The sequence below is a fragment of the Eulemur rufifrons genome, chromosome 19 (genome assembly GCF_041146395.1).
Source record: "Eulemur rufifrons isolate Redbay chromosome 19, OSU_ERuf_1, whole genome shotgun sequence".
In the NCBI taxonomy this organism is placed as follows: domain Eukaryota; kingdom Metazoa; phylum Chordata; class Mammalia; order Primates; family Lemuridae; genus Eulemur; species Eulemur rufifrons.
This window is the reverse complement of record NC_091001.1, coordinates 46,060,985-46,078,780: the sequence shown is the minus strand read 5'-3', so window position 1 is coordinate 46,078,780 and position 17,796 is coordinate 46,060,985. Positions and strand designations below refer to the sequence as shown.

Genomic DNA, 17,796 nt, shown 5'->3' with positions numbered 1-17,796 from the left:
TAGGCCTTGCTGGCTGCAGTGTAGACTCTGCGGGAGGTGGCAGTTCCTACAGCGGGGCTTGGGGCCTGGTAGTTAATTTGCAAAGTGGATCCTATGAAGGCAAAACAGAGGAGTCCCCTAGGCCACCCAAATGGGGCCTCTCCAGGACCAGACACCAAATCTTGTAAAGGCTCAGAGTTGGGAACTGATTGTTGCTTACCAAACTCACGAGAAACTAATGCATTGAACAGCTTCTAGATTGCCTGTGGAAAATGTAACTTACTGAAGATGGAATTCTTGTGTCTGCCTTCCCGGTATCAAGGTACTGGTTGCCAGAGTAAGAATCAAAAGGCTGCTTGGTGAGCAAGCCCACCAAGCTGCCCCTGCCCTGCAGCAGAGCCCACTTTCCTCATGCTGGACCCCTCACTCTCAAACACTCTCGCAGGGGGTCCCTCCCCTGGAGCATGCAGAATGTAGCAGGCACATGCTTATTTGAATGAAAATGCTGCCAAATTCCCACTCACCCATTCAGGCAGCAAACCCTACTGCCTGAATTTACGTGCCAGACACCGTGCTAGACTTGGCTCAAAAAAAGAGTTCACAGCCTCCTGGGGGAACCAGAAAACTGAGCAAGATTTCAGTTCAGCGCTATAACAAATGCTCCAATGTAGATGTGCCAAAGGGGTTAGGGAAGTGTTCCTAGACTCTATGTACCATTTATAACCCGCTCACTCCTTCATTCCACAAATGGAGGGCTACCCTGGGGTGGTACCCAGAGCAGGCACTCTGCTACCGTCTGGGTTAAACAGAATCTGATAACTCTTGGTGTCACGAAAAGATATAGTCTTACCTGGATATTCTTACAGAAACAACATTCCACTTTTCAGAGTTTACTGAAACATTCTTTTAGGCAGAGAGTATCTCCTCTGCATTTCAAAAAGGGATTGTGATCATGAACGCTTGACTTATTCACCACCTTTTCAAAGTATGACTTAATTCAGGCTGTTTCACTGGTCACCTAGTATTGAGATGGTTTCACCATGAGATTAGTGAGGGCAACAGCTCTGGTCTCGTAGGCTTGCATGAGCTTGTCTCCAGGGCTCCCCCAGCTCTGTCAGGAGCCTGCACACCTGTATGACACCTGCCCCATCCAAGGGAGGTCAAGTGTTTCCCCAGAGGCTCCTGTAGTCAATGGACAGCTCCTAAGGTAGGAAACAGGACCCTCGCTCCAGACAGGAAGGGCCATTGTCACTTCATTATACCCATTTATTCAGGTAGGAAGGTTCCAAACTTAAGTACAAGGAGATGAGTGAAGGAATACGTTTCTGTGTGTAGATCTATGCATCCTCCACTTTGTCCCAGATAGCCTAAATTTTCGCATTCTTCTAACCCAGGAAAATCCAGCATTTTAATATTGACATCAACTGCACAATGGTTATCAGAAAAACAATGCATATTTGCATGATGACACATTTGAAAATGTGTCATAGTTTGCTACTCCTGCCCTTCCACGAACTAGAGAATTATTTATCAGCCCCCTTCCCTAAAAGTTCCCACCAATCCTCTTTTTTTTTTTTTTTTTTTTACTCGATTGTGAAATCAGTTCTTCAAAGGGGAAATTTCTCAGCTCTCCACTTCTGCTTTTGAAGGCCATAAAACAGCGAGGGTCAAACTGGCAAGCAGCAAACCTCTTCGAGGCACAAGGCACAACAGGCCACTCTGCGATTCTCTCCAGCCAGTCTTCTTTGCTGAAGTATGACTTTAACTAGCTCTTCCTTACAACGAGGTCCTAAGGGAGTCTCTCTCTCTCTCTCTATTTGCCTCTCTCTCTCTCTCCCCACCCCCACCCCCTCTCTTCAGCTCTCCCTCCTTCTCTGCCTGGGGGCTGGACTTTTTGCAAAAATGCTAAGTGTAGTAATGCTATGACTTTTTAAATATTCTGGGAGTGAATACTGCTTATCTAGCAGCTCACATCTGCGAGATCAGTGTCAAGCTCCCTGCTCCAGGTCTCCTAGCAAATATGCTTCCGGTTTGGGTTTGGTTTAGCCAATGCGTTTCTCTAGACTCAAAGAATCTCTCTTTCATGCATTCATTCAGAGATCATTTCTTTGAATGCCTGCCAGGTACTACATGCTATGGGAAACTCACATGTAGAGAAGTAACTTTCATGGGGACTGGCACTGCAAGGGATCACTCATTTTCTCCCCTTTACAGGTGTCTGAAGCAGCCATGGCAGCAGTACCTGAACCCGCCAGCGAAATGATGGCTTACTACAGGTCAGTGGGGGGACTATGACCTGCAACACGGGCGGGGATCCTCTTTCAAGAGTGGAGTGTTATCTGCGCTTGCAGACCAGATCTGTCCCCCAAACTGCCTCTTTCAGAGGCAAACAGGCTTCCAGGTAGATCTGGTTTAAAGACTGATTTCCCACTACAAGTCCAGCCTTGGGACCCAGAGGCCATCTGGATGCTGTTGCTGCAGGGACACCCTGCAGATGGCAAACGGGAAGAAAAGATTCCAAGTGGACAATACATGGAACCCCTTGGCAAAGTTTGGCTTGCAAGAGAGGGAGAGCTCAGGTTTTAGCAGACTCCACTGGGCTGGAGGGTAGGTCTCAGGATCCAACAGGGAGCACCTGGGGTGCCTACCTGCCAAGCTCAGACTCTGCTTCCATGTATCACTTGGAACTTGCCAGAAGTCCTCAGGCAGATTTGAGTGACATGCTATTTGTAGCTTTCTATTAAGAAAATACTGAAGACTTGTATGCAGGGAAGGAAAAATAACGCTGTTTAGGAGACATAATTGAGCCATGTCTCTGTTTTTATTACAGTGGCAATGAAGATGACCTGTTCTTTGAAGTTGATAGCCCCAAAAAGATGAAGGTAAGGTGACAGGCATAGCTCCCTACCCATGGAGGGGCTCTGACACAGGAAAAGCACAAAGAAGAGAGTTCTGGGCCACTTTGTCTCTATGATATTTTGTGACGGGATGGTTTCACCTCTTCCAGTGAGACAGATATGGGCTGCATCACCTGCTGACCCGGCCTCCATAGCCACTCACTAACTCTGGTGATGGTGGCCATGCTTGGGGGTGGGACAGGGGGGTGGTGATAATATTTGCTGTTTCACACTAGGAAGTCAGCCGAATCTTCAATACGAGTTTGATTCTCATTTTAGGGGATGGGTTCAGCCTAAGCGATTCACTTGAGTTAAACTCTAAAACCAGAGAAGATGACCTTGAGAATTAATATATGTCTACCCCCTTGAGGGTAGGATAGTAGTTTGCTCCCTGGGGTGTAGCTTATGACAAGAAGGCATAGATGATGTAAACAAAAAGATGAATTGAGATTTGAAAGAACACTTGCTGTTTGACCTCAAATTATTAGAGTATTAGTGACACAAAAAGACATAAAGCGTAAGATGATATAAGTGTATGGTGTAGGTGGGGCATGTATAAAAAAGATAAACAAGGTAGAAATGGGATTTATTCTAAAAGAATGAAATATAAGGTGTCAGAAGCCCACATTCTGGTTTGGGGTCGGCCTCTAACTTGCCATGCACCTTTGGGAAAGCCACTTAACCTCTCTGGGCTTCAGAGAGACAAGGATTATCGTCAGGAGCTGGGTTATCTGAGGCCCTTCCTCCTCTCTGATGCCAAAGCGGGAACTTGCTGGCCAGACCACCTCACCACACTCTCCCCCTTGCCTTCTCCACAGTGCTCCTTCCAAGACCTGGACCTCTGCCTTTCGGATGGCGGCATCCAGCTGCACATCTCCCACCAGAACTACAACAAGAGCTTCAGGCAGGTGGTGTCGGTCATCGTGGCTGTGGAGAAGCTGAGGAACAAGCCAGTTCTCTGCCCCAAGGCCTTCCAGGAGGGTGACCTGAGCACCTTCTTTCCCTTCATCTTTGAAGAAGGTACTTAGCGACAGCTGAGCAGGCAGCAGTTCTCTGCTTACATCCTTCTCGCGGGCCAGCAGGCCACGGTCAGCTAAACTCCCCCAGAGCTGAAGCCCTTTAAAGGTAGAAGGCCCAGCAGTGAGAAGAAAACAAAGAAGCTTAGAAACCATATCCATCATCTCTTCAGTTGCAACTAGTCTTAAAAGAAGACCTCGATGACTATTGACATTTGCAACTTCCCCACCATGCTCAGGGTGCTTTCACTTACACTGTCCCCTGCAAGCCTCCCAACCTCCCTGTTGGGCTGGTGTTATTGCCACTTCACATGAGTAGCTCCGCTGCTAGTCCACAGTGAGCCAAAGCTTGAACCCGTGTCTTACGGTGCCAGGGGCAGCGTTCTTACCCGCCCCACTCCCAATTTCTTCCTCCCACTGATGTTGTAATCCGTCTCTGACTGCACATGCTCAAATGTCCTCCAAGAAACCAACACATCACATCACTAGGCCTGCCCTTCTGACTTTATGCCTAAACAGTATATGTGCTGCACGTTTCAGAACCCATCATCTTCGACTCATGGGACGACGGCTTTGTGTGTGACGCGCCCGTGCGATCATTGAACTGCACACTCCAGGACACACAACAAAAATGCCTGGTGATGTCTGGCCCCTATCAGCTGAAAGCCCTCCACCTCCAGGGACAGGATCTGAACCAACAAGGTAACTGGAAACATCTTGGTTTCCCTTCCTGGCCTCCTGGCAGATTGCTAATTCTCCGTGTTTTGAGCAAAGTAGAACGTTAAGGCAAATGACCAACCTAAGAGAAAAGAAACATATAAAAAATATATATACACTTTTGTTTTGGTTCTAACAATGACACCAGTTAGATTGTGTGGGTATATGCTTTTGTGCTAGCAAGAGGTGTGAATCGGAGAAATTAGACGGCTCAGGCACTGCCAGGACCACATCCAGCTGAGTCACTTAGGCATAGTGCAATGTCAACGCTTCCAGGACATGCCTCCATTTGATGGGCATGCCCTAACTGCCTGTGGGTTCTTTCTGAGGTGGAAGCTGCAGTGGTGAAGTGATAATGTGTCCATCCCTGGACCCAGTCCTGCCCACTTTCCCCAACATCCTTCCCCTCAATTCTAGATGGTGCCTTATGGGGAAATTTTACTGACCAGGAGGAGCTTATATCTTTCTGCTGTAACTGGCAGATGTTTCCAGTGTGGTGACCCCATCATTAGCTGTGGGGATCTGCCTGGCACCGTGCCACTGTGGCTGAAGCCCGTGTGCAGGGGTGTGGGTGGGCAGGGGAGCAGCAACACTGGAGGGCGGCCCCACTGGGGAAAGCTTCCTGCTCTCAGCCGGGCAGAGACAACCCTGTTTCTTTAGAACTGGGAGATGACAGTGGCCCCAGGGCCTCCAATGGAGACCACTGCTGTGACTAAGGAAGATCAAAACTGAGTGTCTCTCTTTGGAGCCACTTTCCCCAGACAAGCCTCTCCTCTCCGAGTTTTTCCCAACGGCTGCTCCATGTTTCTAAAACAGCTCTGGTGCCTGCTTTCTTGGAGAAGCTCAGCTCACCTCTTTCCTCGCTTTCCACATTGCTCAAATTGTTCTGCTCACGCAGATGAGCACACTGCCAGCTACTGACAAGGTGGCTTCCTTCAGCATTTAAAACGTAGGCCCTCCTTTATTCTTCGTGGCCAGTGCTATGAGGACCTGAGAAACCCTGGGACCTTTTCTGGGGAAACCCTGAATCAACAAACTGACTCTACTATTGTCTGTGAGGAGCCAGGTTATCCCATCTGTCAGGCCAAAGGAACCTCACTGTGGGTTCCCACAGAGGATGCTAAATTGTACGGGTCCTGCCCACGGGGTCCAGGGGTTGGGCTGGCTCTGCACGGCCGTGTCCCTAACCACAAGACCCCCCTCCTTCCTTTAGTGGTGTTCTCCATGAGTTTTGTGCAAGGAGAAGAAAATAATGACAAAATACCTGTGGCCTTGGGCCTGAAGGACAAGAATCTGTACCTGTCCTGTGTGATGAAGGATGACCGGCCCACCCTGCAGCTGGAGGTGAGTGGCAGGGACTGAAGCTCTTCACAGCCTCCAGCTATCACTTCTCCCCACCCCGGAAAATCCGGGAGCAGGTCTGCTTAACAATGTTGCATCAGTGTAAATACATTTAACATCAGTTTTAAATGTATGCAACCTTCACTCCCAGTGTAGAAAGTTAAATCATTTTGCTGATGTTACTATGTCCGGCCCTTGTTACCACCTATGCATGGTTAGAGTTGCTCTCCTTTGATAGATGACACTTTGAGGAACTAATCAATTGAAGAGACTTATCGTCAACGCCACTACACTCCCCAAATTGCCCCCTCCCACCACCGCCAACTCCAGCTTTCCCAGGAAAAGCTGCATTTCCAAGTTAATGTCATTCTAGCCAGGGCCACAAGGAAAAATACAGCAGAAGCCCCTGGAAACTAGGTACTCCAAGAAGTTCTAGATTCATTTTCACTTTTTAAAAAAATTCTCACCTACATTATGCTGCAAGCGTTTGGAACTAAGTTTCAGAAAAGAAGGGCTCTTTCAGTAACCACACAGAAAGGCAGGTCCCGAAGATAACTCGGGAGTCTGGCTCCTGATCCTGCAGCCTGCTCAGCCACTTCCTCTCCTGCCAACCCAGCGACCGTCTTCACGGTAGTGTCTTCGTCCCTTCCCTCACAAAAAGTCTTATTTCTCTTTTGCTGCAGAGTGTGGACCCCAAAAATTACCCAAAGAGGAAGATGGAAAAGCGATTTGTCTTCAACAAGATAGAAATCAAAAACAAGCTGGAATTTGAGTCTGCCCAGTTCCCCAACTGGTACATCAGCACCTCTCAAGCGCAAAACATGCCCATCTTCCTGGGAAACACCAAAGGCGGCCAGGATATAACTGACTTCACCGTGCACTTCTTGTCTTCCTAAAGGGAACTGAGCCAGAGTCTGCGTGTGCTGAATGCAGGCTGACAGCGAGGGACGGGTAGGGTTTTGGGTGGGCTGCAGGCTGGGCTTTGCTGTTGTCCACACCAATGCCCAGCTGCCTTCCCTGGGGTAGGGATAAGGGGATCTCCTGCCCACCTGCCGGGAGGATCAGCTCTCCCTTCCCAGGGCCAGTCCTCACCTCTCCAACCCACTCACGCCAGCCTGACAGAAACCATGGCACATGTGGTTCAAAGACACCCTCTGTCCTTTTTTCCTTGCTTCTGATGAGCAACCACCTAACTATTTATTTATTTATTTGTTTGTTTGATTGGTCTGTTTAATTTAATTTAAGAGGGCCAAGAAGTAGCAATGTCTGTGAAAGAGCCCAGTTTTTAATATCTATGGAGTCAATTTAATTTGGACTGGTGTGCTACCTTTCAGTCCTTTTGCTAAGACTGAAAATATAAAAGCTCACATTATTTAAATGGGAATATTTATAAATGAGGAAGTATGCTCACACTGTTTCAATGGTTCTGAAATAAAGTTCACAGAAACAAAAACTTGTCTATGCTGATGATTGACTTGTCTTGGATTTAACATCAAAAGATAAAGATAAATGGGGTTGTGAGTGTTCTCTTTCAGAGGCCAAAGCCTACTCCGCATTGCTGAGTGCTGCAAAATACCAAGAAATATCCCTGACCACCAAAGACAAGCCTCCCGACCCACCCCCTTTATTTCTGTTTTTCAACAAAAGGATATTCAGTGCACATCTGGAAAACAGGATCAGCAGAAGCATTATGTGGAGCAAGGTGGTGGCAACAGCCGCCAGTGGTTTCTCTCCATTTATTTAACACACATCTATTGAGCAAATGCTCTGAACTCAGGGATGGAGTATAGAGACAGGAAAGGTAAGAAGTTTCAGGTTAGATAGGAGAGGAGGAAGATAAGTGCAAGCAAAAATAAGGTAACACGGCAAGAGTAAAATAAATACCAAAGGAGTGGCCGGGAGGGAGGGAGGAGATCTGCTGAGAAGGACGGAGGGACAAGGAGAGTGATGTATGAGTCAGGCCTACAGGGATGAGCAGAAGCTCTCCAGATGAAAAGAAAAGAAAGAAAAGAAAAGAAAAGAAAAGAAAGGGCACTCCAGATAGAGGGACCAGCATGAACAAAGGCATAGGGGTGTAAGAATGAATGGTGCAGAAAGTGAACTTTCAGGATTGCTGAAGTCACCAGAAGCAAAGTCAAAACACAAAATAGACCAGGGCAAAAATATTTAGTCATATCCCAGATAAAGGGATCATTTGTTCAACATAGAAAGAGTTTCCTCAAAACATTAGAAAAAACAAGAACAAAAATCCAATAAGCCAATGAAACTATCATGAGAGCAAACAGACAACCTACAGAATGGGAGAAAATATTCACATGTTAGAAATCTGATAAAGGGCTGATAACTAGAATCTATATTGAACTCAGGAAAATCAGTAAGAAAAATTCGAACAACCCTATCAAAAAATGGGCAAAGGACATGAATAGAAATTTTTCAGAAGAAGATATAAGAATAGCTAACAAACATATGAAAAAATGCTCAACATCTCTAATCATCAGGGAAATGCAAATCAAAACCACAATGAGATATCACTTATCTCCAGTGAGAATGGCCTTTATCAAAAAGTCCCAAAACAATAAATGTTGGGGTGGATGTGGAGAGATAGGAACACTCATACACTGCTGGTGGGACTGCAAACTAGTACAACCTCTGTGGAAAGCAATATGGAGATACTTCAAAGAGATATAAGTAGAACTGCCATTTGATCCAGGAATCTCATTACTGGGCATCTACCCAAAAGAACAAAAGACATTCTATAAAAAAGACATCTGCCCTAGAATGTTTATAGCACCACAATTCACAATTGCAAAGATGTGGAAACAACCCAAGTGCCCATCAATACATGAGTGGATTAATAAAATGTGGTATATGTATACTATGGAGTTCTACTCAGTCACAAAAAACAGTGGTGATCTAGCACCTCTTGTATTATCCTGGAGAGAGCTGGAGCCCATTCTACTAAGTGAAGTATCACAAGAATGGAAAAATAAGCACCACATGTACTCACCATCAAATTGGTATTAACTGACCAACACTTAAGTGCATATATAGTAATAACATTCATCAGGTGTCAGGCAGATGGGAGCGGGGAGGAGGGTATGGGTATATACACAAGTAATGGGTGTAGTGTGCACCATCTGAGGGATGGACACGCTTAAAGTTCTGACTTAGGTAAGGCAAGAGCAGTATACGTAACCTAAATATTTGTACCCCCATAATATGCTGAAATAAAAAAAAATTAAAAATCCAACAAACAATAAGCAATGGATATTAACAAGCTGTTCACAGGAAAGAGAATACTATTAGATCTTGGACAGAGTAAAAAGATGCTCAGCATCACTGACAATAAGAAAATCAAATTAAAAGCACTTTGAGATACCAATGTTCTCCTATCAGACTGACAAAAATCAAAAGTTTAACACACACCCTGTTGGTGAAACTGTGGGGAAACCCTCACTGATAAACATTACACACGGGAGTATAAATTGGCATGATCCCTACAGAAGAAAATTTAATAATACCTCTGCAAATCACAGATACACTTCCCCTTTGGCCCAGAAATTTCACTTCTAGGGGTTTATCCTACAAATGGACATAACCCAGGTGAAATGACAAATGATCAAGATTACTCATGACATCATTTGTAATAGGAAAAGTTGTGCATAACCCAAGTGTCTATCACCAGGACACTGGCTAAATGAGTTATGGGACATGGAATACTACGTAGCTATAAAAAAGAAAGAGAAAGCACTCTCTGCACCAGTATGGAGTTCTCGCCAAGAAATGTTGATAACTGAAAAAGAACAAGATGCAAACCGTGTTTATGGTGCACTAACTTTTGTGCAACAAAGGGCAGAGGGTAAAAGGCAATGCATTCCACTGTGCTTGTATGTGATTTGAAAAATTCTGGAAGATACATAAGAAATGAATAAAGTAGTTGTGGGAGGCTGGAGAATAAGATATACGGGGACAGGGTGGGAGCAAGACATTTCTACATATACTTTTTATATAGTTTTATTTTTGAATCATGTAAATACTACTCAGAAACACTATTTAAAAAATAATAATTTTTAAAATCTTTGTCCAAAAAAAGAAAAGTATACGACTTATTATGGAAAAACAACTGCTGACATGTGCCAGTCCTCAGCAGCTCACTCCTAATACCCTCTTTTCCTCCCCCTTTGCAGCTCTCCGAGCCAAGGCAGAGGATAGGAGCCCCTCTCTGAGCTCCATCTGCTTCATAACTGCAGTGCAAAGGATGGCATGGCTGTTAGGAGCAGGCTCCCAAGTGGCACCCGTTCTGCAAGACAGAATGGAGCTGGTGGCGGGCAGGCAGCTGGTCTGGGAAGAAAGCAGAAGTGCCTGTGAGCCCCAGCGGTGACACGGCCCCCTTTCCTAGATGGAGTGATACAATTCCACCCACGCACCTCAGATCCAAAAGGAAAGACACATCAGGAAGAATGACAAACTGTGAAGGCATCTCACTTCGTAAGGAAGCCAGATTCCAATCATCTATGTATGAGTAAATGGGCACAGCTATTTTAGAGAGAAAATTGGCAGTGTCTACTTTAAAAAAAAAATACTCTATGGCTCAGAAATTCCACTATTTGCTGTCTTCCCTAGAGAAATAAGTTCAAGAATGTCTACTAATGCGTTGTTTATAAATATTTAACAAATCAGCTGGAAATTGCCTAAATATCCGTTGGTAGAGGAAAGGTTAAATAAACTGTGGTAAGTTAAAAAGAAAGGAGACGGTACTGAAATAGAAAGATACCCAGGCAAATCAATGTGAGAAAAAGGCGAATTGCAGAACAACTGCAAAGTGGTAGCATTTACGTAAAAGAAAATATACTGCACGTTCTAACGGTGTGTACAGGCAGAGAGCTCTGGAAGGGCTCTGACCTGGCTGAAAATAGCGGCTACTTACAGAGGGGTAGGGCAGGAGAGGGAGTCATCAAGAGAACTTTAGCTTTATTTGTAACATTTGAATTTTTTACAAAAGGAATGTGTTTGTGAATTATTTATATAATTTTTTTTAATCCTCTGCATTAAAATGTTCAAAAGGCTTGGGTTCCAATTCCTGGATCTGAGCCAAAGACTAAAATTGACTCTGCAGAGGCTATTCTATTCCTGGTTTGGAGCCAAGTTCTCTTTCTCCCTTTCTCTGTACTACGTGTCCTTGGCCTGAAAGAGAGAAACAATCTGCCACTAAATGGAAACAGTCAGACGTTCTGAGTGGAGAAAGCCAAGAATCCACCCTGGACCTGACCGAGTTCACAAAATACAACTGGAAGAAGGTAGTCTTTCTGATGGGCTGGGAAGTCAACTGGTCTGCACCTCCAATCCTCCAATAGGTAACACCCCACACCTCCACAGCTCTCTTTTTTTTTTGAGACAGAGTCTCACTCTGTTGCCTGGGCTAGAGTGCCGTGGCATCAGCCTAGCTCACAGCAACTTCAAACCTGGGCTCAAGCTATCCTCCTGCCTCAGCCTCCTGAGTAGCTGAGACTACAGGCGTACACCACCAAGTCCCACTAATATTTTCTATTTTTAGTAGAGATGGGGTATTGCTCTTGTTTAGGCTGTTCTATAGCTTCTGACCTCAAGCAACCCTCCTGACTCAGCCTCCCAAAGTGCTAGGATTACAGGCGTGAGCCACTGTGCCAAGCCACACCTCCACAGCTTTCAAAGAGAGCCCGGGTACCTGGAGAGCAGAAGGCAAATGCTTGTGAACTTCATGTCTCAGATTCTGTGACAGGCCAGCCACATGTCAGGCTATGGCTTATCCCATAGGTTTTGTCTGGAGGCAGCAAGTATCTGGTTGGAGGAGGATACAAGGTGCAATGATGTGTGAGATAGACCATTTCTGATCTGAAAGACAGACTGGGAGGTGAGTGGCTGCTACAAACACCCTGGTCAAAAGTGGGGGGGTAAGTACACCTGTCTTCTGCATAGACCTCCTCCCCAACCCATTCCTCATTCCCCATACAGCCTTGTTGAGCCACACACAAACATCTGGTTCAACTGGAAGCTGGAATGAGGGTGACCTGGACTGGTGTCCAGGATGAGGGACCACAGTCAGGGCCTCCTCCCAGTTCTTAGCACATCTCACCCACATCCTGGGACCTAAATTAACAGTATAGAAGCAAGCCAAGTAATATGGGTTTTTTTCCCCTGGAAAGTCCAGAAGCTTTTCTTACTTGTATAAACATGATTATTTGCTTACATAAATAATGATGAAAATCAAATCCCTCTTATAAAGCAAGTCAAACAACCATGAAATGCAGCACGTGGGCCAGCGTCACCCAGAAAGGTAGGGCCAGAAGGAAGCAAGGAGGGTGCCTGGGACCCTGGCTGCTCACCCATCTCAGGGGTCTCCCTGTTCTGAGAACATTTCAAATGGAGCAGTTAGAGATAGAGGGGTCTAGGTAAGGCCTGTACCTGGGCCAATGCAGTCCTGTGTGAGTCGTGACAATATGCAGCCACTCCCTTCTGGGTGCTGAGCCCCCCACAGGCTGTTTGAAAGGGCCAGTGCTTCCCTTTCTCCCCAGCCCCTTGCCCCGCCACCTGCAGCCCAACCCCATCAGCCCTCAGAGACCAAAGAGGTATGAAATCTTTCCTCTGTGATTGAATGGGCCCCAGGGATCAGGAAGGGGCAGGCTGAGGGAGTCCCAGCTACCTCCTGAGCATGTCACCTGAAGAAGTATCTGGCCAAAAGGGAGCCACATAGTTTGCATGTGAATGTTGGACTTGGACGAGACCTGGGAGCAGATGGATGTCTGGAATCCAGATATATATAGGAGTGCTCACACATGATACGGTTTGGCTTTAAAATAAAATGTGTCTAGATCCTATGCATAACCACCTGGAAGAGAAGGAAAGCATGGGAGCAGACAGGACAGTCCTCAGGTGCCCAAGAAGCAAGTGAGGCTGAGCTTCAGAATCCTGCCAGCCTTGGATGTGGGACCCTTGTCCCAAGGAGGTAATGTCCTCCTGATGCACTGTTCACTGTCCAATTCCCTCCCCAAAAGGTCCTTTCAGGGCCCTAATCCTTGGAGAACATTGGTCTTCCAAAATTTTAGCTTTGGTGTCCCCTAAAAAAAAATTTTTTTTTTAAAAAGCTATGGATCCCCTAACCCCACTCCAAACGCATATTTTAGGTTAATATCTAACATTGTAAAAAAGTTAGTTGCCTCAAAGAGCTAAAAGCAGAACTACCATTTGATCCAGCAATCCCAATACTGGGCATCTACTCAAAGGAACAAACACATTCTGTAAAAACGACATCTGCCCTAGAATGTTTATAGCAGCACGAGTCACAATTGCAAAGATGTGGAAACAACCCAAGTGCCCATCAATACACGAGTGGATTAATAAAATGTGGTATATGTATACCACGGAGTACTACTCAGCCACAAAAAACAATGGTGATCTAGCACCTCTTGTATTATCCTGGATAGAGCTGGAGCCCATTCTACTAAGTGAAGTATCACAAGAATGGAAAAACAAGCACCACATGTACTCACCATCAAATTGGCATTAACTGATCAACACTTGTGTGCACATATGGTAGTAACATTCATCAGGTGTCAGGCAGGTGGGAGGGGGAGGACAGGATGGGTACATACATACCTAATGGATGCAGTGTGCACCATCTGGGGGATAGACATGCTTGAAGCTCTGACTTGGGTGGGGCAAAGGCAATATACGTAACCTAAACATTTGTACCCCCGTATTATGCTGAAATAAAAATACATAAATAAATAAAAATTAAAAAATAACAATCAACTAATTCTAATCAAGTTTCTCAAATTTAAACCAAAAAAAGTTAGTTGCAAGTGTCATTATTTCTGGAATATTTAAGTATTGACATTTTAAAAGAAAACTGTATATTACCTTTGTAAATGTACCCAGTACCCTAGTGATTGCTTCCTATTGTCATCCACCTACAAATGACACAAATTCTTCTTCAATAGTCAGAAACTTGACAATATTCCTTTTTGTTCTTTAATTGCTATTTCTACTCATTTCCCCCATAAAATTTTACACTAATGTAATATATATTATGCTTAAAAGCATTTTATTGATCAACTTATGATATTTCTTTGCAACAACAAAAATATGTGTTCAATAAAAATCTAATTTATTATATTTTTATGTAAGCACAGTATACTACATTTTTTCAATTCTGCTAGATTGAGTTATCATTGTTAGTATACAATTGCCCAAAACAACATAACTGTATTTCAAATGTTGATTTTTATTAGCCATATATCTTAAGGAGATAGAGCTTTTAAAAATTATTTCATAAATTTATGTATTACTCTCAATTAGAATGAGACTTCAACGTTGATTTTATTCTTACTTTGGCTTTTTAAAAATAAGTGCTGAGAAAGCTTGTACCTATAAATAATAAGTAGATGGAAATGAAAGGGATTTATCAGAGCATTGTCACTCAGTAGTTCTTTAAAATCCTTCCGAATTACTTGCCAAAAGTCACATAGTCACCTACTATCAAAAATTCTTTTTAATGATTAAAACAACCACCTATTCAAGTCTTCTTTCAGTTGTGCTGGAGGTACAGAAATGACAACCACCAGAACAACAAGAAGTTGTTAGAGTCCTTCACTGGACACTGAACACATATTTCCCCTTTGTTTCATGTCCCAGGGGTTCTGATATCTCAAGGCAATTTAACTTCCTAAGATTAGGGATGTGGGAAGCCTACTGTTCTGACCTTTCGGAGACTAGGAGACGGGCAAACAGATGACGAAACATGAAGGCCACTCTGGCCTTCCCTCCACTGCTCACACGGCTGCCTGCCCTGGGGGTGTGTTCACTGGATCAGATAAATGCCAAGAGGGACCACAGCTGATGTCAGGGCTGTGACCGCAATCATGCCACCTAATCTCCATCTGCTGCCCGGGCATGGGGAAGAGGGCTGGAGTGGAAGTCCTGGGCCCATCTTACGTCTGACCTCATTTCCTCCTCTGCAATAATAAGGGGGTAGGGGGAAGCCCTGGTCATCAGCTCCAACATTTTGTGGTTCGGTTCCTCCTCAGTGATGGAAAATAACCAAGCAGGAGAACAGGATAGAGGAGAACCAGGTGGGAGCAATGAGAGGTACTATTCAGGCGAGGCGGCCAGGGGAGGCACCTCTGAGAAGGTGGCTTGAGCAGAGGCCCCGATGCAGAGAGGGTGCCAATCGTGCAAAGATCTGGGGCAGTGGCATGCTGAGAAGAGGAAACCAAGAGTGCAAAGGCCCCGAGGTTGAAAGTGGGCTTAGCAGGAGTGAGGCACAGTGGGAAGGCCAGCGTGGCTGAAGCAGAATGAGCAGGCAGAGGGCTGAGAGGAGGATGGAGAGGCAGTCGAGGGCCAGGCCTCAGTGGGAGCTGTGTGGGTGTGGTGTGTGATGCAAAGCCAAGGGACATTCTTAAACACAGAAGGAACGATCTCACATACGGCTTTAAAATACCACTCTAGCTGTTGCACGAAGAACAGACCTGGACCCTGGGCTTAGGACAGGCGGGTGTCAAGGGTGGGAGCAGAGGAACCAGTCAGAGCCTGTGGCAAGGTACTACACTGGAGAGGATGGCATTTTGGACTAGGGTAACAGGAGACAAGGTGTGAGCAATATATGCCAGGCATAAATGTGGCAGAACTGGGAGGTGGCGTCAATGTGGGAGATGCAGGGAAGAGAAGAGTCAAGGGGACTCATCGTTTGAGGGCTGAGTGGGTAAATGGGGGCATTTAAGGGAAATGGAGAAGTCTGGGGAAGGGGCCAGTATTGCAGGGGCGGAGGTCAAAATTTCTGTGTTTTGGCCAAGTTGTATTTGAGATACTCATTAGATATCCATGTGAAGATGTCAAATAGTCAGTCGAATATAAAATTTGAATCTTTCTTGAGATTCAGGTTCAGGAGTAACTGGCACGTACAAGGCACATAACACCGTGGGTCACAAGAAGCCACCTAATGAGAGACTGTAGCTGGAAGAGAGAATGGCCGAAAACTGAGCGCTGGGCACAGCAGTGCAGTGAGATTGAAAGGAAGAGATGGAGCATCAAAGGAGACAGGGGAGCCAGCTGGATGAGAGGAACATCAGGAGAGGGGAGAGAACAGGGAAGCTGGGTGAGGAGAATGTGGCCCACCAGGTCCAATGATGCTGAGAGGCTGAGTAACAAGGACTCCGGCCATTGGATTTGGCTGGAAAGAGGCTGTCGGTGACCCTAAAACGAAAGTGAGGAAGAGCTTGAGGACAGAAGCCTGATTGGAATGGGCTGAGGGAAGAACAAAAGGCGAGGATGTGGTAGGTGCAGGGAGGGGACAGGGGGACAGAGAAATTCAGGGGTAGCTGGAGGGAGCCATGGGATCGAAGGAGGGATTTTACATTCAAGACGGGAGTTGTTACAGAGCACATTAGTGGGTTCATAGGAGTAAGAGGGAGGGAGTGATCATCTATGCAGGAGAGCAGAGGAACCCCTAGGGGAGGTGACAAAGGGAGGTGATGTACATGGTTCTGATGCAAATAGGATAGTAATTCCTGGGGTAGAGACACAAGGCAGCTCCTTCCTGATTGCTCCTGTTTTCTAGATAAAATATTAATAGCACCTGAAGTGCGCTCCGTCGTGTTAGCTATTGAGGTCCCTGTGGTTGTTATTCCCGGGCAGACTGGGCTGTCCTCTCCTGCTCTTCCTCAATGGGCCAGACCACACAGGCCACTGTCACGTCCTCTTGGAGTCGTCTTCTGCCACAGCTTCTGCAGCTCCTGTGAGGTCCTACTGGCTTCTAGGCAAGTCTGAGAGGCGTCTCGGCTTACTCGCTATCACATGGCAGCTCAGAGCAGTGGCCACGCACCCCAGCTGATGGGGTGGTGGGACGAGCCATCACAGACAATAAATGCATAGGAATGCTGGGATTTTAAAGTACCCATTAATCAATAGAATGAGTATAGAATTGTAGTCATCAGCAGACATTAAAAAAAATCAGGCACTAAAGAAATAGTTGAGTCCGATAAAGCAATGAAAGATATTAATTACAAACCAGATAGGAGGTGCAAAATTTTACCTGCCTAAATCAGGTGGTAAAAGTTCAAAGCAGATAAGATAAAAATTGAGTTAGGATGACGTTTGAAAGATGTCCCTGGGACTTAGTTATACAACCAGTTCACAGCCAAAAAGTCTGGTCTTAGAACCTCTCACTGACGTAGGAGTCTGGCCCCAACTCTGAGAATTAGCTCAGTGTGTTACCCTGTGACTTGTGTGACCAGAAACCCTGTCTCTTAGCTAATAGCCCAAATCAAGTTCCTAAATCTTTGACCCAGCAACCTCAGGGTCAGAATCTTTCACCCAGGAACCACTTGCAGTGATTGGCCTTAGATTTCCACTCCTTAGTTCAGAGGCTTTACAACACCAGGTAAGTACTTTAAAATAAAAAAAAAAAAAAAGACACAGAGCTGATAACCTAAAGGAAACGCATTACAGTAACACTTTTGTGTTAAGTTTAGAAATAAGTTTTGTTTTAGAATCCTCCAGGTAATTGTTATTTAATGTATCTGAAACAATTTTGCACATTAAAGAATCTGAAATAACTTTGTGATTTCAATTCGCAATGTGTAATTGATATTAGACTTCTGATTTTAATTTGAAGAGTATAAAACAATGTGGTTAAGTTTGTAAAAAGTGAATTTTTATAGCCTGACTTACCACATTTTTTTCTTTGTTTTTTTTTTCTTTTCTTTTCTTTTTTTTTTTCTTTCTTTTCTTTTTTTGTTTGTTTGGCATTATAGGAAGCACTTAGGTGCTTAGAAAGATTTTATTTGTTAAATTTTTAAGTCTTCCCTGGCAGA

At 45.1% G+C, this 17,796-nt stretch overlaps 1 protein-coding gene across 1 annotated transcript; it reads left to right on the top strand.

Moving 5' to 3' along the window:
* The first annotated feature begins 1,692 nt into the window (after positions 1-1,692).
* Positions 1,693-7,014, top strand: IL1B (interleukin 1 beta). Its single transcript, XM_069494697.1, has 7 exons — positions 1,693-1,732; positions 2,194-2,255; positions 2,810-2,861; positions 3,695-3,896; positions 4,433-4,594; positions 5,823-5,953; positions 6,634-7,014. Exons 2-7 carry the CDS (start codon positions 2,209-2,211, stop codon positions 6,844-6,846), a joined length of 807 nt encoding a protein of 268 aa, XP_069350798.1. The 5' UTR covers positions 1,693-1,732; positions 2,194-2,208; the 3' UTR covers positions 6,847-7,014.
* The last annotated feature ends 10,782 nt before the right edge of the window (positions 7,015-17,796 follow it).

Bases quoted from the DNA above. Each gene is read 5' to 3' on its own strand.
- IL1B (XM_069494697.1), top strand. From the start codon at position 2,209: ATGGCAGCAGTACCTGAACCCGCCAGCGAAATGATGGCTTACTACAG. The intron at 2,862-3,694 runs GTAAGGTGACAG...CCTTCTCCACAG, and splicing joins ATAGCCCCAAAAAGATGAAG to TGCTCCTTCCAAGACCTGGA. The intron at 4,595-5,822 runs GTAACTGGAAAC...TCCTTCCTTTAG, and splicing joins ACAGGATCTGAACCAACAAG to TGGTGTTCTCCATGAGTTTT.